Source organism: Megascapheus bottae, chromosome 29 (genome assembly GCF_031878675.1).
Source record: "Megascapheus bottae isolate mThoBot1 chromosome 29, mThoBot2.hap1, whole genome shotgun sequence".
NCBI classification, from domain to species: domain Eukaryota; kingdom Metazoa; phylum Chordata; class Mammalia; order Rodentia; family Geomyidae; genus Megascapheus; species Megascapheus bottae.
This window is the reverse complement of record NC_143537.1, coordinates 15047985-15072789: the sequence shown is the minus strand read 5'-3', so window position 1 is coordinate 15072789 and position 24805 is coordinate 15047985. Positions and strand designations below refer to the sequence as shown.

At 48.9% G+C, this 24805-nt stretch overlaps 3 protein-coding genes across 12 annotated transcripts in view; 2 read left to right on the top strand and 1 right to left on the bottom strand.

Annotated features, from left to right (window-relative positions):
• Septin8 (septin 8) overlaps positions 1-17099 on the top strand; it is a 55734-nt gene extending 38635 nt beyond the window's left edge. For 2 of the 9 annotated variants that reach the window (XM_090320846.1, XM_090320847.1), the window contains exons 2-10: positions 200-320; positions 1472-1667; positions 1973-2159; positions 3154-3315; positions 4059-4155; positions 4316-4484; positions 4603-4735; positions 5150-5340; positions 15634-17099. In XM_090320846.1, coding sequence (XP_090176972.1) covers positions 1501-1667; positions 1973-2159; positions 3154-3315; positions 4059-4155; positions 4316-4484; positions 4603-4735; positions 5150-5340; positions 15634-15799 — 1272 coding nt within the window. In that variant the 5' untranslated portion in view covers positions 200-320; positions 1472-1500 and the 3' untranslated portion in view covers positions 15800-17099. Of the gene's footprint in view, positions 1-199; positions 321-1471; positions 1668-1972; positions 2160-3153; positions 3316-4058; positions 4156-4315; positions 4485-4602; positions 4736-5149; positions 5341-8234; positions 8439-8460; positions 9197-10935; positions 11336-15633 lie in introns of those variants that run through there. The other 7 variants (XM_090320839.1, XM_090320838.1, XM_090320840.1 and 4 more) reach the window with 7 other exon arrangements.
• Ccni2 (cyclin I family member 2) lies at positions 16795-21029 on the bottom strand. The gene is given in 6 exon segments (XM_090321178.1): positions 16795-16854; positions 16856-17056; positions 18104-18178; positions 19487-19615; positions 20628-20773; positions 20867-21029. Coding segments are annotated over 6 exon segments (774 nt in total).
• A 1294-nt stretch (positions 21030-22323) lies between these two features.
• Positions 22324-24805, top strand: part of Kif3a (kinesin family member 3A) — a 34702-nt gene continuing 32220 nt past the window's right edge. The window contains exon 1 of one of the 2 annotated variants that reach the window (XM_090321193.1): positions 22324-22454. In XM_090321193.1, coding sequence (XP_090177319.1) covers positions 22449-22454 — 6 coding nt within the window. In that variant the 5' untranslated portion in view covers positions 22324-22448. The remainder of the gene's footprint in view (positions 22455-24805) is intronic. The other variant, XM_090321194.1, reaches the window with a different exon arrangement.

Below are 24805 nucleotides of genomic sequence, written 5' to 3'. Positions count from 1 at the left end.
CTTTAAGGGACTTTTCCAAGGCAAGAACCAGGCACCCCTCTAGGGGAGCTTGGCATGATAGAATTGGAGCTCCAAAGTGCCCAAGTTATATTCCTAGATGTGCTGAGAGCTCAGGCACAGAGGGCAAGGCTGGTTTGATCCCTGACTTGGACTGGATTCCCCAGTGAGCTCACTGCCTTGCCTTGTTTATCTCTGACAGAATGTGGAGCCTGAGCCCCGGAGTCTGAACCTGGGTGGCCATGTGGGTTTCGACAGTCTCCCGGACCAACTGGTCAGCAAGTCAGTCACACAGGGCTTCAGCTTCAACATCCTGTGTGTGGGTGAGTATGAGGCCTGGCCAGGATGCATGTGAGATCAAGGGTGGATGAGGACCTTCTAAGAGATGGGGTGCTATTTGCTCTGGCCACCTGTGGAGCTTTGTGAAGGAGTTTCCCAGGCAGAGTGAAACTTTTGAGGATTGGGATAAGGGCCTGGTTGTCTTTGACCTCTGCCAGGGTCAAGGACAGGATTAGAGCTGGGACTTGAGCTAGCATTGTCAGGAAAAGGAAACACGACTAGGCCATGAAAGTGCTTTGTAAATTGTGGGTATTTATCAGAGGTGTAAGTCTGTATACTCATCTATTGATTTGGAAAACATTCCTTCTTCCTATGTGAAAAAAAAAAAAAAAGATACCATGAAAAGCCAGATTCTGCCCTTCATCACAGGTCATAGAGTAAATCTCCAGCACACATTTAAAGAAATATAACCCCATGGGCACCTCAAGACCTGGGACTCCCAAGAGGGCACAATATGTTCTTCAGGCCTTCCACAGGTGTCACTCAGGAAAGGAGGCTATCCGGGCCTCCTCCTTGTTTGGTTAAGTGGCCATCTTGGGCATATGGTAACCACTGGTGTTTCTAGACCCTGGTCCTGCAGGTCTTCTGAGCCATACTAAGCTGAGGAGGCATAGAATTTAGAGCTTTCTCTCTCTCTCTCTCTCTCTCTCTCTCTCTCTCTCTCTCTCTCTCTCTCTCTCTCTTTCTCTTTCTTTCTTTCTCAAGGCATCTTTCTCTACCACTGGCATCACAGCACCATATCTGGCCTTTTCTGGGTATGTGGGACTGAGGAATGGAACCCAAGCACTCTACCACTCCTCCAGAGGAGTCTTAATAGCTGCCTGGCTCTGCCTCTTCCTCCCTCCCTGGGGAAGCATCCCACATGCTGTATAGCCATGATACCACGTCTCAGGTCCAAGGCTTCCTTTAAGCTCTTCCTCCCTTTCATTTGCCCTCTCTGAAATGCAACCCTGGGCCTCACCGATTCTAGAAGTTATTTCCAAGGGCTCAGAGGAAAGGAAAGTTCAGAGGGGGTAAGGATAATGAGGACTGAAGTGGGAGGCCAGCCTCCCTCCTTTGTGTGGCCTAGCCACCAGGAACGCTTTGGCCCCAGACTTTGATATCCCCTTCTTGCCCTGCTGTCCCTGCTTCCCAGGGGAGACTGGCATCGGCAAGTCTACGCTGATGAACACACTCTTCAACACGAACTTCGAGACAGAGGAGGCCAGTCACCACGAGGAGTGCGTGCGCCTCCGGCCCCAGACCTATGACCTCCAAGAAAGCAACGTGCACCTCAAGCTGACCATTGTGGATGCCGTGGGCTTCGGGGATCAGATCAATAAGGATGAGAGGCAAGAGGCAGGAAGGGCGGGAGCCCCACCCCCAGCTTTTATCCATCCCACCCACCTCGCTCCCCACTGTCCCCATACTAGCGGCCAAGCCCGCACATGCCAAGGGTCCACGGGAATATGTGATGCCCTGTAGCTGTGCACACGCCAAGAATTTATTGGGGGCATAATCAAGAGAAAGCAGCTACCTGTACCAGACAGGACAGAGCTGTTTGTTCCCGAGGAGAAGAGGTAGGGATTGTGTGGCTTAGAGCCCCACATCCTGCAGCCCTAGCTGCCTGTCTCCCAAGTGATAGAGCTGTCTGTAGTTACAGGCCTATAGTTGACTACATCGATGCGCAGTTTGAAAACTATCTACAAGAAGAACTGAAGATCCGACGCTCCCTCTTTGACTACCACGACACGAGGATCCACGTCTGCCTCTATTTCATCACACCCACGGGGCACTCCCTAAAGTCCCTGGATCTGGTGACCATGAAGAAACTAGACAGCAAGGTACCCACCCTTCTCCTTCCTCTGTAGGCTCTGCCATCTTCCTCTGGGATGTCATGGCTATAGATTGTCCTCTGGGGTCAAGGGCTTGTGAGCAGTCCCCCTCGGCTTCATCCTCTCTCAGTTGTATCCTATATTATTATCCATTATTCCAGCAGGCCTCCCAGCACTCTGGGCTCTTTTTTCCAGAACCCTGTCCTTTGGGTCTGGCTTTCTTCTTAGCCCACCTAGTTCATTCCCCTCTTCTTGAATAATGTCCACCTCCCTTTGATCGGCTCCCCAGAGCATCCCTTCCCAGTGTAGCTTTGTCTCTGCTCATTTTCTCTTGCACAGTTCCTAATTCCTAGCACTTCCCTTTTCCTCTCTGGTATGGCTTTCCCCTTTGGTTCCTTCCTCGATTATCCTCTAGTAAGGAAGGAGAGCGAAGCCAGGAATGGGGAGTAGGTATGATGAGGACAGTGAGGATAGCTTTCTGGGATGTGTCAGGAAGGATTGATGATCCTGATCTTGGTGGCTGCCCCACTCTCACTTTTCCTCCCTACCTCTGGGCCCCACAATCATCTGTCATCTCTTGATTCCCATCCTTCCCATTTCAGTGTAAGTTTTCATGGTGATAAATGAGATAACCTTGGGCTGGGGAGAGGCTGGTGGTCCATCTTCCGTGCTCAGTGGGGAGTGCAGTCTCCCAACCCTTGCTTCCGAGCTGAGACTGTCAGAGCAGTCTAGGTCCCAGCTGAGTCTGCCTGGCATTGGTGGTGGTTTGGGGGCTTAGAGCAGTAAGAAGCTTTGCAGCTGATGGTTATATTTTACCATCCATTCAGATGGCCACAGTGGTTAGGTGTGGGCTGGGATTGTCCATGGAAGAAGTGTCATCTTCCTGGCTTCCCAATCCTCTGTAACCTAGACAGGGCTGGTAACCCAGACTGGGCTGTCCCCCAGTCAAGCACCACTAAATAAAATAGCCAGCTAACCTGCAGTCCCCTCCTGATCTTGACAGGTAAACATAATTCCCATCATTGCCAAGGCGGACACCATCTCCAAGAGTGAGCTGCACAAGTTCAAGATCAAGATCATGGGCGAGTTGGTTAGCAACGGAGTCCAGATCTACCAGTTCCCCACTGATGATGAGGCCGTGGCAGAGATCAATGCTGTCATGAATGTGAGTGTTCCAGGGCCCCAGAGGGCTTAGAGCCAGCCCAGATCTGAGTCCACCCTCTCAGAGATTCTGAATTCAAATTGAGCCTCTAACTTCCCTTAGACAGATGGGCGGATGTCTGGAAGCAGGCTGATCTTGTGTCATTTGGGCAGGGTACAAGAGGAATCGGATATTTGGCCTGTGTTGTAAGAACTCCCTGGTATTTGAGTGTCCTTAAGATCTGGAAACAGAGTGGTGCTGTGAAACCTACAGGAGTGAGCAGATAGGAGGCCAAAGCTAGAGAACCCAGAAGGGAGGCTAGGTTCTGTTTTGGGGGGGGTTACCTCAGGGAGTCAGAAACACCAGAGAGGAGGATGTGAGTTCATTTCTCTGCCCTGTTTTTGGGAGATCTAGAACAAAAAAGTTCCAGGAGATTCTAGACCTGGGATTTTTTTGTTTGTTTGTTTGGTGCCATTTACTTTCCCTTAGCTTTATTTGCCCAAAGCTGGCCCTCTACCACTCGAGCCACACTCCACTTCCTGCTTTCTGGTGCTTAATCGGAGATAGGAGCCTCTGCAGACTTTCTTTCCCTAGGCTGGATTTGCACCGTGATTCTCAGATCTCAGCCCCCTGAATAGCTTGGACGACAGGCGCGAGCCACCCATGCCCAAGCTTTTATTCAGATCTAGCATCTCTTCCCTAGGCCCTGGAGGGAGGGGAATTTGTCCCTGCTACTGTAGCATCATGCTCACACACCCTCTTTCCAGGCACACCTACCCTTTGCCGTGGTGGGCAGCACTGAGGAGGTGAAGGTGGGGAACAAGCTCGTCCGAGCGCGGCAGTACCCTTGGGGAGTGGTTCAGGGTGAGTATGGGGGAAAGGAGGTCGCATCCCCAATGGGGTGGGCCTGAACTTGGTCTCCTCTATACTGCTGCCTAAGGCCCACCGACCCCTGTCCCGAGCCATCCTCTCCTGCCAGCCTGTGTGGCCATCTCATGTCCCACGGGGGGGCCCCTGCTTTCAGTGGAGAACGAGAATCACTGCGACTTCGTGAAGCTCCGGGAGATGCTGATCCGAGTGAACATGGAGGATCTGCGGGAGCAGACCCACAGTCGGCACTACGAGCTGTATCGGCGCTGCAAGCTGGAAGAGATGGGCTTCCAGGACAGTGATGGCGACAGTCAGCCCTTCAGGTGACACAGCCTGGGCTGCCCCAGGTCACATCAGCATCTTCCTCCCAATTCTATGGCGCCCCCCCCCCCCCGCCTCCCGCTCCGTTGATCTCTGGCTCTTCCCTGGGTCTCTCTGCAGCCTACAGGAGACCTACGAAGCCAAGAGGAAGGAGTTCCTGAGTGAGCTGCAGAGGAAGGAGGAAGAGATGAGGCAGATGTTCGTCAACAAAGTCAAAGAGACAGAGCTAGAGTTGAAGGAGAAAGAAAGAGAGGTGCGTGCTAAGGTGGGAGGCGTGGTTTGGTTGGTAGTACTCTAGCCAGTGAGCAAAGGTGTCGGGTACCAAGTTCCAGTCAAGAAAGAAAGGAAAGAAGAGCTGGGTGCTGGTGGCTCATGCCTTTCATCCTAGGTATTCAAGAAGCTGAGATCTGAGGATGGAGGTTCAAAGTCATCCTGGGCACAAAAGTCCTGAGACTCTTAGCTCCAGTGAATCCCCAGAAGTGGCGGGCTGTGGCTGAAAGTAGTAGAGCTCAGGGATGGTGTCCAGGCCCAGAGTTCAAGCCCTCAAAACAACCAAAAAAGAAAAGAGAGATGCTGAGTCTAAGGCCAGGCAGGCCAGGTGTGCAGGTGAGGACCCACCACCTTCCCCTCCTGCCCATGCCAAAGTACTGCGCCTTCTGCCCCTTAGCTCCATGAGAAGTTTGAGCACCTGAAGCGGATCCACCAGGAGGAGAAGCGCAAGGTGGAGGAGAAGCGCAGGGAACTGGAAGAAGAGACCAACGCCTTCAACTGCAGGAAGGCTGCCGTGGAAGCCCTGCAGTCTCAGGCCTTGCATGCCACCTCGCAGCAGCCGCTGAGGAAGGACAAGGATAAGAAGAAGTAGGTGGTGGTTCCTTCTGTTCAGGGTCCCTTCCCCACCTCCCTTCTACCCTCAACACACATGCCCCCTCAACACTCTCTTACTGATGTCTGACTCTCCTTTGTATTTGCTCTCCAACGTCTTTCTTCTTTTCTACTTTCTTTCTTTTTTGCCAGTCCTGGGGCTTGAACTCAGGGCCTGAACATTGTCCTTGGGCTCTCTTCAAGCCCAGCATTCTACCCCTTGAGACGCAGTACCACTACCGGCCTTTTTCATTGTATGTGGTACTGAGGAATTCGTGCATGCAAGGCAAGCACTCTACCACTAGGCCATGCTCCCGGCCTTCTTTTATTTTCTGTGCTGGTACTGGGACTTGACCTCAGGGTCTGGGCACTGATCTTTAGCTTTTTCATTCAAGGCTAGCTCTCTCCCATTTGAGCCATAGCTCTACTGGTGGGCCTTTTTATTTCACTGGTTAATTGGAGATAAATCTCACAGACTTTCTTAATTTTTTTTTTTTTTTACATCTTTATTTCATCTATTCTCACAGATTTTCTTACTCGGGCGGCTTTGAACTGAGACCCTCTCGAGTAGCTAGGATTATAGATGTGAGCCACCGGTGCCCAGTCTCTTGTTCTTATAGTAGTGTTTTTGATGTCTCCCAATCTGGATCTCTCTCTCTTTCTCTCTTTCTCTCTCTCTCTCTCTCTCTCTCTTTCTCACAGCCCTGTTCTCTCTCCCTAGCATGATGACCTGTACTCTCTCACATCCTTTGTTCCTCCTACGCTCCTTTCCCCTCCCTCTTTCTCTTCCCCCTCCCCCCATGTCCTGCCACAATGCCCTCAGCAGCTGAAGTCACTGCTGCAGCATGCTGAAGAAGGCCAGGCCCCAGAGCAGGGAGGTGGGTAAGTGTCAGCCAGGAGCAAGGACAAGGCATTTCCAGTCCCATTCCAAAAGCTCCCATGTTTCTGTGTGGACAGCTGTGGCATGTCCTTCCTTAGTCTCCTAGACAGTAGGTGTGGGACCCATATTGGCTAGCAAGATGGTGGCCAAAAGGTCAGCCAGTACTGCCCTTGGACATAGAGTCATTACCGAGCTGTTCCAAAGAGCACGTGGAGCTGTAAAGGAGAGGGGATTCCTGCCATCAGGGGTGGCAGGGAGGCAGAGCTTCCCCCTCAGGCAGTATTCATGTAGGAAGTAGAGAGAGAAGGATGGAAGGAAGCTTTCCCAGCTTTCAGAAATGTCCTCAGCTGACCAGCTAGGCAGACCCACCCAATCACACCTCTCAGCCTTCTTTTATTTACTTACTATATATTTTTATTTTCTTTCTTTGCATTGTTTTTTTTTTCCCTCCTTGCTGGGGATCCATGCAAGGCAAGTTCCCTGCTCATGAGCCTCTCCCTCTCTCCCCACTACAGTCCTTGGCGTTATTCATAGCCTGGTTCCACACCCTTAGCTGGGAGTGCAGCCAGATCATTGGACGTGGCCAGGAGATGCTGCTTCCCTGTTACACTCCCTAGCATACGCGTGCCAGCTCACTCACTGTCTTACTCACCTGCCCCATCTCAAAGCATGGGCACAGGTTGTGCCCACCTGCTCAGGCGCAGGTGCAAGCTGAGAAAGAGAATCTTAAAGGGAAGCTGTGGAAGAGAACCTGACATTTAAGAGTTGGATGGCTGTTACCACTCCCAAGGCCTCTGTTCCAGACAAGACTCTAGTCCTCTGTAGTCTCCTCCATCTCAATGCCTGCTGACCCACCCCAGCTGTTGGCAGGCCTGGGATTACTTAAACCCCTGTCTGTCTTCAGGGAGGGCTCAGCCCCTCTGCTATGAGGATTTTGTCTTTACTCTACCCCCCTTCCCATGCTCAGCTCTTGGCTTAGCGTTTTTAATGGGGGCCTTTAATGAATTTCAAGATGGCAGCTCAGAAATATGGTTCCCCTTGGAGAGGATGGGGTGTGGAGGAGGTCTAGTCCCTGCCAGCATGGTGCAGGGCATCCTGTTAGAGAAGCAGTAGGTAGGGTCCCCTAGAAAAGAAGCTGTGGCCAGGTGCTGGTGGCTCATGGCTTTAATCCTAGCTACTCAGGAGGCTGAGATCCGAAGATTGTGGTTCATAGCTAGCCCAGGCAGGAAAATCCAGGAAACACTTATCTCCAATTACCCATCAGAAAACTGGAAGGGGCTCGGTAGCTCAAAGTGGCACAGTGCTAGTCTTGAGCAAAAAGAACTTAGGGATAGTTCCCAGACTCCAAGTTCAAGCCCCACAATCAACAAAAAATACAAAAATAATTTAAAAAGAAGCTGTGAAGCCATATACCAATGGGTCGTAGCTGTCATCCTAGCTACTCAGGAGTCTAAGAGCTCAGGCTCACAGCTCAAAGCTAGTCCAGACAGGAAAGTCCATGAGATTCTTAAATCACCAGAAAACCAGACGTGGAGGTATAGCTCAAGTGGTAAAGCATTAGTCTTGAGCATAAAAGCTCAGGGACAATGCCCAGGCCTAGGACTGGCAAAAATAAAAGAAGAAAAAGAAGCATTGGGGACAAGGACCTATAACAGCTAAGGCCCAGTGGGTGGAAACCCACTGTGAAGGACCAGCACAGCCGTCGGTGGGAATTTATCACTGGTGTCTGGTTCTCTACGTCTGCACCCTTTATGCTGGCTGGTTGTGCTAGAAGGCTTCAGTCAGTCTGGCCTGTGGGGAAAGAGCATTATTCCAGTGCTGGCCTGTGGAGCCATGATGGGTGGGCTGGATATAAGGGCCTGTCACTCTCCTGCCCCGGTCCTTGGGAATAAGGTGGGTCCAGAGTATACTCAGGGATACTGTTCATGATGGTTTACTTAGATTGGTTTGGGTGAGTGGCACTGGGTACTTCAAATTTTAATCCATTTTTGCGAAATTACTTCCCAATCAGATCTTGACCCTCTCAGCCTGGGACGTCACAAACTGAAGCGAATATCTCTGCTTTGTTCGTCACACATGCCAAACTGACTGTCCTTTCCCAAGTTGTCCATCTCGCTGTCTTTTTTTTTTCGCTCCTGTTTGATTTTGGGTCTGCGTATCTTTTTGTTGTGGTTGTTTTTTTTTTTTTTTAATGTGTCTGTTTTTTTTGTTCTGTTTGTTTCATTTTTATTTTTCAGTTAACGCACGCACAGACTTACAATGTCAAGAGCGGATATTAGACTTTCATGTGTTAAGTTGCTTGAGTTACACCTTGTGACCCTTCTCCCATAACATGGTGTGAGGATGGACTAGGAGCCGGTACAGACTCCAGTGTTTACAGCCTTGCCTTGCTCCCCCCTCCCCAACTCCAACCCCAACCCAACCCAGCCCGTCCCCCTCCTAGCTCCCCAGGCTCCCTCCTCCCTGAGCCTGGTGGGCTAGCCCTTCTCTATGCAAATGTCAAAAGCCATGAATGCTGGAATCCAAAACTGATGACGAGGTTTATTTTTTTCAGAGCCAGTGGCTGGTCTTCCATTTACAGTGTCACTATCCCTTGATGGACCAGTTATTGTGTCACTCTAATGAAAGCCCCGGCTTGGTGATACTAGGCCTTAACTGTTCACGATCAAGATGGCAGCTCTCGAGATGCCCTAGGTGTGTGGCCTGTGGTCTCCTATCATGCTACGAAATTTACCCGATTTCCCCTTTCCGTTTCATTTTTCTAACCTAGAGCTTAATATTCTAATAACTTGAGAACACTTCTAAATTTTGGCACCTACGTAGAGACAAATAATCTCCTCTCCCATTTATTTTCATAAATAACAGATTGCTTTATTTTTAAAAATTAAAAACAAAACAAATCCTCTAAAACTTTCTTATGTATAAAATACCATCTAATATATCTAGGGAGAGGTGGGTAATAAACTCCTGTAATGACAGTGTTTGGAATTTCTTTATGGATGAAAGTGGAACACGAGCATGACACCAGTCCCTTTTCCCCATCCAGCATTTTTTACTGTTGTTGTTGTTGTTGTTTTACTGTGAATGTAAATGGAACAGCAGCCAAAGTTCCCCTGAGTGCTATCTGCCAACAGAGACACTCCGCATGTGTGTGTGTGTGTGTGTGTGTGTGTGTGTGTGTGTGTGTGTGTGTGTGTGTGTGAATGTGTGAAGTGTTTGACTTCAAACAAGATTTCAGACCAGTCCTGCATATTCGGAATGCAAAGAGTGTTCATTTACCTCAAAGTCATTGTTTCTTCTTTCCTGGCTGAGTCACATGATGAAGAGATGAAGGTATTTAATGCAGTCAAACAAGCTGATAAGACTAGCATTCAGAGTATTTCCCAACTGCAGCTGTCCTGTCCCAGCGAACATTTCAAGAAAGTGCTAAAAAGCACTTCTTCTATATTCCTGGTAGTTTATAATCCACCAGGAGCTTCAGAGTTGGGGGGAAAAATGGCCTGGTAAGACATAGTAGCCTCATATCTGTAATCTTAGCTGAGATCAGGAGGCTGAGAATGAAGGATCACAGTTCAGAGCCAGATTGGGCAGGAAAGCCTGCCTGTGAAACTCTTTTATCTCCAATTAACTATCAAAAAGCCAGAAGTGGAGCTGTGGCTCAAGTGGTAGAACACTAGCCTTGAGCAAAAAGAGCTTGGGGGCAGCACCTTGGCCACTAGGACCAACACACACTAAAAGTACATTTAAAAAAAAAATGAAGGTGGAAACTGATTTCTTTACTATTGCTGCAGCGTTTTTTCTGCCTACACATCCCTTCCCTGGAGGAACTGGTCCCCGGGCGCCCCCTGCTGGGAGCCTAAGGATGCTGCACTCACTTCTACTAGATTGGTGGTTTTTCCATACCACCATTCCCCCATTCCCCTCTTTCCCCACATCTTCCCTCTCTCATCACCATTTCCCCTATTTGCCTGGCCTGCTGCATTGATTTCTGGGACCAAGCCCGAACTTCCTCTTGTCCCTCTGAGATCATGTTCTATTCAGCATGAAGCAGAGGGGTAGGCTGTCCTGTACCCACTGCCACACAGCCAGGAAGGAGTGCCCATTCTACCTGGGATGAGCTCACATCAGGAGTAGAGCAGGATTTATTCATGCTCAGTGAAAATTCTCTTATGTAATGTGCCATGACCTAGACAAATCCTGTTTTGTTTTTTGCAAGACTGGCATCTTGAACTATTTCAAGAAAAAATAATCTGGATATATATACATATGTATATATATATATATGTTAGATATAGGACCTTAGAAGGGACTCGGAAGATTCAGCTTCATTTAGCTTCACAGTAAATCCACCTGTAGTTGTGAGGAGGTAAGCCAGCACAGCTCTGGCAGATATGTGTTGTAGACCAGCAGCCCCTCTTCAGGGTAATTATGTATCTGAAGGTGAAATTCTTTAGGTCAAAGCATGACCTTCAAAACAACCTGTCCTAGTTAGTGTATGACCCTGCAAGTTCTCTGGTATAAAAGAAATGGTGACTCCTTTCTTAGAAGCCAACCTGGAACTCTTGAGCAGGTAGATCCTGCCAGCCACACCCTGGGTGCACTGGAAAGCCATCGTTGTGTCCAGTTGCTAACCTCTGGGCCTAAGACTTGCTAGAATTGTTGGGGGGACCTGTGGGAGTGGTGGGGAAACGGAGTTGCCCCTCACCCCACAGGCCCCATCAACTATGGCAAACCTCGCTGCACCTCTACCCTACTGTGTTTGGAATTTTGTTACCTTTAGCGGAGACCACAATCATCGTTGGTATATGAGGTGAGCATAAATTGTCCTCTACTTAGCATGGGTTATGAGCCTTGTGTGCAGACCCAATGTGTCCCTTTTTATTTCTTGGCACCACTAGTAGCCTTAGTAAGAAAGTCACGCTGGCACTTTACCATGCCTGAGTCATTTTGGTTTGTGTGAGAATTGCCATAGAGAGAGGGGGAGGATGCTGTTAATACATAGGTCAGTTCACAGGCATAAAGTAGATCTGTGCTGGGCAAAACCAAGAAGCATGGACGACCTGTAAATTGTGCAGCCTGACTGCTGGTGTTTGTGTCTGCCTGTGTAAAGGCTCCTAGTTGAGTGGGACTCGTGTTACTGGATTGAAGGTTTGTAGGGAGCCAGCTTGCTCTTCTGCTGTGTTAACATGCTTTATCTCAATTGCTGTCACTCGTTCGTTCATTTACCCCTTCATTTGTTGACTGTTTTGGTTCCTTTTTATTCACTTTGTACTCATTTTTCCCCCCATTAAATTTTGCATTTACTTTTGAATTTTTATGGTGTCATTTTTGGGGCAATAGCTGTGTGGATTCATCAGGGTTGTGCAAAGCAGCTTGTCTGTCATGTGAATCTATGGCATTCGTCTACCTCTGTATGAATTAACATTTGCGTTATGAATCCTGCTATGAAGGGCTTTGAGACAGGGACAGTCTTAAGAAACAGGAAATGGTGTTGGTGCCTGTGGATCTGTATTGGACAGATGGGATGGAAGCATTCCCTGTCCTTAGGGAGGGTGCATCCGAATCTAGAATGACTCACCTGTGTGCTCTCAATTCCTCTCATTATGTGCATTAACTCCTTCGGTACTCATCCTAACCCTATGATCAGACAGGACTTGTTCTTCCTCTTTTATAGGTAAGGCACAGACCCCCCAAGTCACACACTGAGTAAGCACAGCTGAGATTTGAACATGTGAGCCCTTGATGCTTAAGAAATAACTCCCCCCCCCCCCTTGACATCCCAATAGGCTCATTAGGCTTTTGGTCAGTGTTAAAATGGTGGGGTGGCTGGGGGAACCCAAGATGGCCTTGTAGAGACAGGAAGTCCTGGGAGACTTGGGTATGTGTTCAGTTGAAGAATGGCAGACAGCGATTAAAGAGAATAACCATATTTGGGTGCATTGGAGATGGGTTGTCTTTGCTGGGCTCTGGAAGATCCTAAAAAAGAACAAAAATAAGGAGAATGGGGCCTTGGGATTGGAAGCTGACAGCCCAGCTGGAAGGCTGTGGAAGGCAGGGTGTGGAGAAGCCAAATCCTCCATCAAGATTTAAAGCATGGAGACTCTGGGAAGCCAGGGCAGGGGGCCTCATGCGGCGGTGGCCATGTCGCCAACCTACTAGAGGACTGGGGAGACATTGTTTAGAGAAGTGTGAGACAGTCCACCATGCCTCCCACCCTGTGGCCCTGTGTCCCATCAATCTACCCACTGTTGTGGAAGCTGCCCTTGAGACTGTTAGCTCTACCCAACAAGCAAAAAGCTGGGAAGTGTGAGTGTGGCTCACGTGGCAGAATGCTAGCCTTGAGTGAAAATGCCAAGTGACAGCCTGAGATGTTGAGTTCAAGCCCTCTGTACCAACACACACACACACACACACACACACACACACACACACACACACATTCTGTCCGCAATCTCATAAGAATTCCCAGTGTCAGCTGGGGATGTGACTTAGTGATAGAGTGCTTGCCTAGCATGCATGAAGCCCTGGGTTCCATTCCTCAGTACCACATACATAGAAAAAGGCAGAAGTTGGGCTGTGGCTCAAGTGGTAGAATGCTAACCTTGAGCAAGAAGCTCAGGGACAGTGCTCAGCTCCTTAGTTCGAGCCCCCAGGCTGGCAAAACAATTTTTTAAAGAAATCCCAGTATCTACATGCAAGTGCTAGGTGAGTTTGAAAATAAATAAAGCAAATAAACAAACTAACATAGGACTCAGGTCATGCGCAGGCAAACCTGAGCAGCAAGGAGGGCTTTTTTGTTGATGTTATTGTTGTTGGTGGTGGTGGTAGTGGTGATCATGGGGCCTAAGCACTGTCCTTGAGCTTTTCTGCTCAAGGTTAATACTCCAGTGCTTTGTGCACAAGTGAACTATATTTTCCTTTTCTTTTTTTCTTCTTCTATGTATGTGGTACCGAGGAATCGAAGCCGGGTCTTCATGCATGCTAGGCAAGCACTTTAACCCCTAGTCCAAACTCCCGGCCCCAGGTGAACTATATTTTCAATGGGAACATCACCAGGCTTCTAGCCAGGCTTTCAGCTCATCACTTCAGTTCCCACTTTTTCATTTTAGTATTTCTGAGACCTACCTGAGAAGATAGAAGAGTGATTGGTAGGCCCCAGGGGATAATGATTCCAGGGACATTCAACAAGTTCAAGTGCTCAACCTCCCATAAATGCAAAGTAAGATTCAGACAGCATTGGAAACAAAGCTTTTATTTATTACCCCTCCTTTTTCCCCAAAAGCCCCAATCAACAAATGTGTCTCAGAGTTATATGGTGATTCTACGAATAGAGATATGAGGATGGTATATCTGGTCCTTGATCACACACACTCTGCATCTACTAGTGCCATCTCATCACTCAGCACACACTCAACAAAGCAGCCATTCACAGCGGAAAGAAAGGATTGGCACACCACCTCGAAAAGCGTGGCGCAGTCATTCAAGTCCCCAACAGTATGAGCCACCATCTTTGCTAGCTGGGCTTCACCATGTAGAGAATGGCTCTATAGTATGGCTTCAGAGTGGCAGCTGGCTTCTCCAACAGCCTGGCCGGTCACTTTCTCCTTCCCCTTTTTCCTGCCCCCTTCCCCTCTTCTTCCTCCCATTGGCTCTGGGGCATTGCCCTCACAGATAATTAGTAAATGCACAGTCAATTTGCATGAAATATTTAGAGTAAGAAAAATCCCTTACTTCCAACTAACTGAAAAATAATGGACATAAAGCATGCTGAAGTTCCATTAAACAAAGCATGCCTTCTTACCCCATCCTTATGCAGGGGAGGGGGTAGTGGATTAAAGTCACGTCTATGAGTTGAGGTGCATGAGGGTGTCCCATTTTCAGAGGGGTGGCAGGGACTTTCATTGCTGTGTTATATGTCTGGAATAGTACTAGGAAATTGGACACAGCTCTAGTGGGTAGAGCAGTGAAAATTAGTCAGTCCAGGACCCAGTCCCCTGCCCTTCAGACATGAACCAAGGTCACCCTCTGATCTCATAGTCTAGCTCTAGTACCAATCCTCGATGAGGAAGGAATAAAACCCAAGTGTTTCCTTCTACCCAGGAGATAGAGGGGAATCTGTCAGACCACCTTTCTTACCCTCTATGGCCCCTGACCTGAGTCTGCCTCTATCCATAATTCCAATGTTCTTCTACGGATGGAGGAAATATCAGTTGTTCTTCTTTTCCTCCCCCCCCACTACCAGTCTTAGGCCTTGAACTCAGGAACTGAATACTCTCCGAGCATCTTTTGCTCAAGGCTAGCACTCTACTGCTTGAACTTCAGTTCCACTTCTGTCTTTTCTGTGAATGTGTGCTGAACTGGAGATGAGAGTTCTCAGACTTTTCTGCCCAGATTGGCTTCCAACTGCAATCCCCAGATCCCAGCCTCCTGAGTAGCTTAGATTATAGGCATGAGCCACCGATGCCAGACTCTTCTTTCCTTCTTAGTAGAGAATTCATAATGCCAAAGGATTCAAATGCTCCAGAGTCATTAGATGAGTGACAGAGACATGAGTTGGTAGGTTGAGTCAGAGTTGTTGGTGGAATCTTCTCAGGTGCTTCCTTACCAGTTCCTTACAGCAGCTGAATTGCTCAGGATGAACCTAGGTCCAAACAGAGTGGTTAGACATGAAGCACACAGCTTGGATTCTAAGGACTAAATAGTTCAATGTCAACACATTAACAGGAAACAAGCAGGATTCAAACCATTCAACTTCAGAGCATTAAGTACCATGGTAGGGACATCTACCTACAACCTCAATAAAACTCATCATCAGTCTACCCATTCTATCCTATCCATCATGACCATACATTCTTTTTTGGGGAGGGGGCAGGGGGAGAGGGGCAGTCCTGCGGCCCGAACTCAGGGCCTGGGCACTGTGCCTGAGCTTCATTTGCTCAGAGTGCTAGAGTTCCACTTCTGGCTTTTTTTTTCTGTTTATGTGGTACTGAGGAATTGAACTCAGGGCTTCCTGCATGCTAGGCAAGCACTCTATCATGAAGCCACATTCCCAGTCCCTAGTGCCATGAGGGGACCTGTAATTTGTGGCCCTCAATATTAAGCTCAGGGTACTCCCCTCCCACAAACAAATCCTTTTGGCTTACAAGAGTGATCACTGTTTCTCTCATTGTCAGAAATTCATCTCTACTGGTCCAGAGAAGGAACCTAAAATTTCTCATTCTCCTTGGGCAGACTCTTGCCACCATTACCCATGGCAAAAACATCTTCTGGAGCCAGCAGGGCAGCATGGGTTTTAATGATGTGTCCTGAGTATCAGAGTGTATCAGATGAAGGGAACCAAATACAGAAGCTTGCCCAGAGAGGTACAGGGTGGGGGAGCAAAGTTGATGTTTTACCTGTGCTTTCTTTAGCAGATCAGATGTAGGAGCACAGCCGTCGGGTATGAGCCTCTCCAACTCTAAGGTGATGATGACCAAAGCGAGTGTGGAACCCTTGAACTGCAGTAGCTGGTGGCCTGCTATACAGTGTTGCAGCTGCCTGGTCAGGGACTCGACGTGGAGGGAAGGATTTCTCTGAGGCAACAGTTCTACCAAACAGGGCCATTTCAGGACCACCAGGGCATGGAACTAGAGAACCATGATTTTTTTTTTTAATGTGAGAAACAGAAACCCCTCCACCCCTCTCTCATACTTTTTGTATGTTGATGACCAAAAGTGTGGACAATTTCAGGGTATATCAAATGCAATCCTAGTCTTCTCATTCCCATCCATTACCCACCCCTTATTAAAAACAAGTGGGGAGACAGCAAGGTCTCCATTTGGAGACCAACTTGAACTTCAACCCTGGAGAGAAAAAGATAATCTACTTTGTATGTTGGTCTTTAGAAGCCTAAATTACCTAGATGACAATGTTTCTATTCTGAAAGAGTAGTTACCTACTATTTTGAATGAGGAAGCGACAGTGTTTCAATTCAGAAGGAATTGTTACATGCTAGTCTAAATGAAAGAAGCAGAAAAGTTACTTTGCATCTTGCTTGACAGAAGAAACTGTAACTTTGTCAAGAGTAGCCAGTTCTTATCAAGAAATAGCCCTGAGTGATTAAATCACCATGTGTCATAACAAACCCAAATCCTATAACATTTCCACTTGAATAATTTTGCCTTACTAACAGAACCATATCCTGGAGAATATTTATCATTATCCTTAACTCAATCAAACTCTCAAAAACTAACGTATGATATTTTTTTAAGTGCCGGATCCATAAGGTCTAAATCTTCAATAAGGAGTTGTGGGTAGGTGACTAAAGACAGCTAAGATGATTGTGTGTAAATTGTAGCAGAAACAGATATTTATGTACAATATTCCTAGAATGGAAAGTCAAATATTTTTGCAGTGTGTATTTAAAAGAGAATCACCCTAATAGTGCCGTCTTTTAAAACAAAAAGAGAAAATATCTTTCGTCGAGTGAACGTAATGTCCTTTAGTAACGAGAGTGTGGTAGAATGATGTGAGATGTAAGATACATTTGTTTTTTTTAATTCTTCCATGTGCACTTTGTGGGTGATGTCACCTCAGTGGTGCATGTCAGAAGAGACATGTGCACGCCTGTGTTTTGCCATTCTGTGTCGTAAAACAGCTGTTCCAAAGGCACTCATGAGTCTCAGTGAGACTTTGCAAATTCCTTGTGCTTACTGTGGTCAAAAAGTCCAGCGATGTCCCCATGATGAGGTCCCAGGACAATGTGTCCAGAATAGCTAGCTCCATCCTCTGCAACTCATTTGGACTATAGACAGGCCCATAGTGCTCTATGAAATCTCTCACACATGGGACTGACTGTAATAAGAATAAAAATAAAAGAGGCCAAAGCCCTGCATCATGTTATTGTAGCATTTGTTTTCTTATCTAAGGGAACTCGGCATCAAGGATCTGAGTTGAAATGTTTCCCAGTGAACTATCAGAAAATGCTTCTGGAAAGAACAACAACAACAACAACAGGGCTGGGGATGTTGTTTAGTTGATAAGAGTACGCTTGCCCAGCATGCATGAAGCCCTGGGTTCGATTCCCCAGTACCACGTAAACAGAAAAAGTCAGAAGTGGCTCTGTGGTTCCAATGGTGGAGTGCTAGCCTTGAGCAAAAGCAGCTCAGGGACAGTGCCCAGGTCCTAAGTTCCTCACAGAACTTGTGTATGTGTGCATGTGCACACATCCTCCCCACCATACTTTCTTTTTTTTTTATTGAAGGAAAAAAACACACACCATTTTCCCCTCTGCTTTAACCCAAGGCGACTCTGGAAATGGAAATAGAAGTGGTAACACCATGCCCACAGTAGGAAAGGTTAGAGGGCATTGAGAAGCATGTGGAAGGGTATTTATTTTTTTGCCAGTCCTGGGACTTGAACTCAGGGCCTGGACACTGTCTCTGAGCTTCTTTTGCTCAAGGCTAGAACTCTTATCACTTGCGCCACATTGCCATTTCTGGCTTTTTCTATGCATGTGGTGCTGAGGAATTGAACCCAGGGCTTTGTGCATGCTAGGCAAGCAAGCACTCTACCATTAAGCCACCTTCCCAGCCTTCAATCATCTGCTTTGCGAAGCCTTTTTCTCAGCAGCTCAGCTCTAGGTCCCTCTTTAGTGGAGACTACTTCTGCTCAAAACCCTGAGTGGGCTCTTCTGGAGCTCAAGCCTTGGGATGCTGAGCTAGGAGAGTTCAGTTGTGTTGCTTTCCTAAAGGTGGGGTGTCTGAGAGGCTGCAAGAAAAGGCAGCAAAAAGCCTAGGAAGCTAGGATCATAAGGGTACAAACTTTTAGGATCCCCAAGCGACCCAGTGTGACATCCCTGCCCCAGTCAACAGTCTCATGCAGACTTCCAGAAATTCATACCTCCTCTTCTTCATTAATTTTGACAGCAAGTCTCAAGGAAGTAATTATGACGATATGGAATAGACGCTCTCTTACCTGCATATAAACACATTGGAGTAAACTGTGAATACCAGAAACAAATGGGAAAGCATCAGGAGGGGATGAAGGGAAGGGGGGGGGGGGTTTGGCCAGTCCTGGGGACTGCTGTGTATATGGTCCCAGGGAATTGAACCCAAGGCTTCATGCATGCTAGGCAAGTACTCTACCACTAGGCCAAACTCCTGGCCCCATGAAGGGGAATTGTTTAAGAAAATAAGCTTTTGGACCTAGAATGTGGCCAAGTGGTAGAATGCTTGTCTAGCATGAATGAAGCCCTGGGTTCAATTCATTGGTACCACATATACAACAAATGCCAGAAGAGTTGCTGTGGCTCAAGTGGTAGAGTGCTAGCCTTGAGAAAGCTCAAGAACAATGAGTTCAAAGAATTCATTACAGTCCAAATCCAGCCTGGCAGGAAATTCTATGAAACTCTTACTTATAGAACAAACAAACAAAAGCCAGAAGTGGAGGTGTAGCTCAAGTAGTAGAGGGCTAGCCTTAAGCAAAAACAAACAAACAACAACAAAAAAAACACCTCATGGACAGCACCTAGCTTCTGAATTCCAAGCCCAGGGTGAGTGTGTGTGTGCATGTGCACACACATACACACCACACACAGAAAGTTAATCTTTCTGCCTTTTGTTTTTGTTTTTGTTTATTGGCCAGTCCTGGGGACTGACTCAGACTGAGCACTGTCCTTGGACTTTCTCAAGGCTAGAGCTCTACCACTTGAGCCTCAGCACCACTTCTGACTTTTTTCTACGTATGTGGTACCTAGGAATTGAACCCAGGTCTTTGTGCATGGTAGGCAAGCACTTTACCACTAGGCCAAATTCACCGCCCCTTGCCTTTGTTTTTAAAGACAGATATTTTTGGGGGGTGTGGGGGGTGTTCCAGGCACCATTAGCACACACCTGTCATCATAGCTACTCAGGAGGCTGAGATCTGAGGATCAAGGTTTGAAGCCAGCCCAGGTAGAGACTCTTATCTCCAATGAACTTCCAGAACACCGGAAGTGTTGCTATGGCTCCAAGTGGTACAAATCTTGCCTTGAGCCCAGAGGCTCTAGGACAGCAACCAGGCCCTGAGTTCAAGTCCCAGGGTAAACCAAATATAATGAAAAATTTCTTCTCCGTAGAATAGAAAGTTAGTGTTACTTTTACATATGGCCAAGGAAAATGCTTCCAGTTTTACAACTATTTATGTACACCAATATGAACCTCTATAAAGGCTCCCTTCTCAGGCAGTGATAGGGAACTGTCATCTTGTTCCACCATCTGTCGCCATCCCTCGAGGCCTGCCTACCTTCACTGAGGCCAGAAGGCGAACGAAGATGGTGAGAGCCAGGTTCATTGTGGCTTGGTTGAAGCTAAAGATGTTCTCAACATTCAGGATCCATAACACTAAGTCCTGGAAAGCTTGGTGAATCTCAGTCTATTGGAAAAGGGAGAAAAGATCTTGGTGGGTCAATCCTGGACCACCTGTGACAAGAGCCACCTGTGTGAGATGAAGCCCCTTTGTCTTAAGTCCTGGTGGCCAAACTGCTCCCCAACTCCCTCCCTTTCTCCCTAACTTTCTTCTCCTACTGGACTTTGAACTCACAGCCCAGGTCTTGTCCCCCAGCATTTTCTGTCAGTCATGGAGCTTGAACTCTGGGCCTGGGCATTGTTGCTGAGTTCTTCAGCTCAAGGCTGCCACCCTACACCTTAAGTCGTAACACTACTTCTGCTTTTCTAGTGGTTAATTGAAGAGTCTTGTGGACTTTAGTGCCTTTGAACCTCGATCCCCAGATCCCAGCCTCCAGAGTAGCTAGAATTACAGGCATGAGCCACCTTGCCCCACCCCCTACCATTGTTACTCAAGGCTGGTGCTCTACCATTTAAGCCACAGCTCCATTTCTGGCTTTTGAGTGGTAAATTAGAAATGAGTCTCACAGCCCTGGGCACTGGTGGCTCCTGCTTGTAATTCTAGTTACTCAGGAGGCTGAGATCTGCGGATCATGGCTCAAAGCCAATCCCTGGTACAAGAATCTGTGAGATTCTCATCTTCAGTAAACCACTAGAAAACTGGAAGTGGTGCTGTGGCTCAAGGTAGAGAGCTAGCCTTTTCTTCTGGGCTGGCTTTGAACCATGGTCCTCAGATCTCAGCCTCCTGAGTCGTTAGGGTGACAGGCCTGGGCCACTGGCACTGGGTTTCTTGTCCACTTCTGTCCTGAGTTCCCCCCAAAAGGAGCCAGGGCTCTTTCCCAAGCCCCTGCTGCCAGCCACACACCTGGCAGGAGCTGGGAAGCCAAGCGTCCTGCCTCCTGCCTGCAGCAGGGTCCACACCTGGGGAAGCGCTGGATCTGCGAAGTGGGGAGCACCTGGGCGTGTGCAGAGGGTGAGCCCTGTGGGATCCCATGGATGAGCGGGTCCAGGACCCCGTGGTGGGGGGCGGGGGGCCATACCTGGGGACGGTAACTGCGCCACAGGCGCTCCTCGCGGCTCTGCGCCAGCTGCAGATAGCGCATCAGCTGATTCTGGTTCAGGATTCCTCTCTTCTGGTAGTCACACGGCTTAGGTAGCTCCGGGGGCAGGAATGGCCGGGCTGCCACTGCAGGGATCGGGTTGGATGCTCGGGGGGTTACTGGCAGGTGCACCAGAGGTCTCCTTCTCCACTGGGGCTCCCAGGCCCCCCTAAACCTACCCCAGGGCTGTACCAGAGAGGCGGCGGCCCGCACAGGGGGAAGATGGCCCAAGGCCTCCCGTCCCTCAAGGCCCTCGGTGACTCTGATCACCTCCGCAGTGTCCTCCTCCTCCTCCTCCTCCTCCTCCTCGGAGGCAGGCGGCTGGGATGCGCCCGAAGCCATGGCGTGTGATGGAGATACTGGGTCTGAGCTGTAGTTTAAGCCCCTCTTTATAACCCAGGCTCATCCTGCACCTGGGGCAGCCAGCTGGAGGGCCCAGTGGGCCCCACCTCCAGCCCTGGGGCTGTGGACCAACAGCTACCCGTAGTCCTGCCACCCCAGGTCAGGTCTCCAGCCATCAGAAAGGGTAGCTGGTGATCTTGCCAGCAGCCTTGGGCCAGCCTGCATGGCAACCCCTGCTTCCTTCGACCTCATTTCAAAGACTGACCCGCTGCCAGAGCTCCTGCACGTGTCTTGACCTCTAAAAGACTTGATCAATCCCTCCTTCAAATGGGAGTTTATTTGTGTATTCAGCTAAATCAGTAGTTCTTTATTGAAGTCTGACTATAGCTAAGGTGGTGGGTAGAAATATACGAAACCAAGTGCCTTTGAAATGAGTATTCTAGTTAGGAAAGACAGACGACGAATGAGTAAAATGCAAAGCAGGACAACTCAGATGTACTTATTTTTCAGGTCTACTTAAAAGAGAAGGAATGGTCAAAAGGAATCCATGAAGGCAAATTAATGCTTAAAACTTTTTTTTTGGTTGGTGCTGGTTCTGATGTTTGAATTCAGTTCATTAGTTTGATGATGATGATGATGATGATGATGATGATGATGATGATGATGATAGTTCTGGGGCTTGAACTCAGGGCCTTGGAACTGTCCCTGAGCTTCTTTTGCTCAATGTTAGCACTCTATCACTTGAGCCACAGCACCATTTCCAGCCTTTTCTGTTTGTGTGGTACTGAAGAATCGAACCTAGGGCTTCAAGCATGCTAGGCAAACACTACCAGTAAGCCACATTCATTAAGTAAGTCCCCGTTCATTAGCTTTTTTGCTCAAGGCCAGCACTCTATGACTTGAACGACAGCTCCATTTCTCTCCCCCACCCCCTTTGATGGTTAATTGGAGAAGAGAGGCTCACGGACTTTCTTGCCCGGGCTGGCTTCGAATCTCGATCCTCAGATCTCAGCCTCTAAAATAGCTAGGTTTATAGGTGAAAGCTACCAAGCAGGATCCCAGCTCGGTGGAATGGCAGAACTGCGCAGGCGCGGCCTCCAGTCGTCCGTCCTAGGAGATGGCCTCGGGATGCTTTGCGCAGGCGCGTCCTCAGTCAGGCGTCCTAGGAGATGGCCTCGGAAAAGCTTCCGCGCAGGCGTCGTTCTAGACACTGGGTGGGGAAACCCGAGACCACGGATTGGGCGGGGCGAACTCGGAGTGCGCTTGCGCACTGCGCGTTCTCGCCGGACTCAGACGCCGCAGTCTCGAGGGCGCCAAGGTGCTTCAGTCGTCCGTCGCCAGCCTCTCCCCCGAACCCGGTGGTGTCGTTGGGTTGCACCCCGGGCGGAGGCGTCCGCCGGGGTACGGGAGAAGGCCACGATGCCGGTGAGGAGGTTCAAGACGCTGGGGTTCTTCATCCCGGCGGCCTGGCTCGGGGGCGCGGCCGTTGCCATAGAAGCGCGGAGCGGACGGGCGGTCGAGCGGGCGGCGCCGTGGGGCGGGGCAGGGCCGGGTTATCCTTGGAGGTTGGGCGGCCCCGGGCTCCAGCGGGGGTCCGGCAGGCTTTGGGAGGCTCCCCGGAGGAGGAGGAGGAGGCCCTGTCTCCTGGTTTCCCACCCCCGCCCCCCACCCTGCCTCGCGTGGGGCCTGGGCCGCTTGGACTGAGGGGATGCGCTGCGGTTCCCGGGCCCCGCCGCCGGCTGGCGTGAGGCGTCCGGGGCGGGGAAGGCCGCCGCGGGGTCGCTGGGATGCCGGGCATCCCCGCGTGGCCTCTGCACCCTCCTCACCCCACCCCAGAGCCCAGCTCGGTCGAGCCCCGTGTTGCAGGCCCCTGACTCCGGGGGGGCTCTTTGCAGGCTCAAGCTGTCCTCCCTGGTGTGGCGCTGTGGCCTCCAGGGTGCAGAATGCACCCCCCACCCCCACCCCGTTGGTGTCTTTGTGTGTGTGTGTAAGGGTGTAAGGGTGATGATGATGGTGGTGGTGGTGAGTTCACCCGCTATGGGGGTGTTGTAAATAAATCCAATGCAAAGGGGTCATGGACAGAAAACTTGGGCCACACAGAGGGTGATGGATCTATGGGTCACCAGGCCCTTCAGTTATTTAATCTGCCTGAGGTCCCTTAGTTTGCCCACATAATTTAAATTTTCTCCTCTTGGGAATAATATCAAGAGGAAATAGGGTACCGGAGAGTGGAAGGATAGTGCTAGACGTTTAGTATTAAATGTTAAGGTTAGAAGTAAATGTTAAAATGGGTTTCTAGTTTCTTTTTTTTTTTTTTTTAGGTACCAAGTTATTAATTCATTCCAAAGAATGTGGGTTGATATTGTTGACTTTGGATAGAGAGAAGTTTGCTTTTTTTTTTTTTCTTCTTCTTCTTTTGGTGGGGTGGATGGAGGTCCTGAGGCTTCAACTCAGGACCTTAGTGCTTTTTGAGCGTTTTTGTACCTCAAGATTTTTGCTCTACTAGTTGAGCCACAGCTCCACTTAAGGCTTTTTCTATGTATGTGGTACCGAGGAATCAAACCCAGGTCTTTGTGCATGCTGGGCAATGACTTTACCACTAGGCCAAATTCCAGGCCCCACGGTTCTTTTGATAGTTGAATGGAGATAAGAATTTCACAGAATTTCCTTTCTGGGTTGGCCTTTAACTGTGATCCTCAGATTTCAGCCTCCTGACTAGCCAAGATTATAGGCATAAGCCACTGGCCCCCAGCTTGCTTGCACGCGCTCTCTCTCTCTCTCTCTCTCTCTCTCTCTCTCTCTCTCTCTCTCTCTGTCTGTCTGTCTGTCTGTCTCTCTCTCTCTCTCTGTCTGTCTCTCTCTCTCTGTCTCTCTCTCTCTGTCTCTCTCTCTCTCTCTCTCTCTCTCTCTCTCTCTGTCTCTCTCTCTCTCTCTCTCTCTCTTTCTGCCATTGGAGCCACGGTGCCACTTCTGGCTTTTTCTGTTTTTTGTGATGATGAGGAATTGAACCCAGGGTCATGCATGCTAGGCAAGCACTCTACTACTAAGCCACATTCCCAGCCCTCTTTCTTTCTTTCTTTCTTTCTTTCTTTCTTTCTTTCTTTCTTTCTTTCTTCTTTCTTTCTTTCTTCCTCCTCCTCCTCCTCCTCCTCCTCCTCCTCCTCCTCCTCCTCCTCCTCCTCCTCCTCCTCCTCCTTGTTCTTCTTCTTCTTCTTGTGGATCATGGGGCTTGAACTCTGGGCCTGGATGCTGTCCTTGAGCTCTTCAGCTCAAGGCTACTGGCCTACTCCTGGGCCTGGGTCCTGGGTGTTGTCCCTGAGCTCTTTAGCTTAAGGCTACCCCTTGAGCTACAGGCCTACTTCCTGTTTTCTGGTAATTAATTGGAGATAAGAGTCTCACAATTTTTAGTGCCTGGGATGGCTTTGAACCGGGACCCTCAGATCTCAGACTCCTGAGTAGCTAGGATTACAGGATTTTTTTTTTTTTTGATGGCAGTTTGAACTGGGCTGGGTTTGATGGGCTTTGAACTGGTATAAGGCATCACATTCTCACTTGATACTTTGCTCAAGGCTGGTACTCAACCACTTGAGCTACATTTCAACTTCTGATTATTGGCTGGCTAAATTAGAGTTAAGGGTCTCATGGGACATCTGCTCAGGCTGGCTTCAAACCAGCGTCCTCTGATCTCAGCCCCCTGAATAGTTGGATTAGAGGTGTAAGCCACTAGCACTTGGCTTAAGCTTGTGTTCTTGGGCAGAGGTAAAAATCATACACAT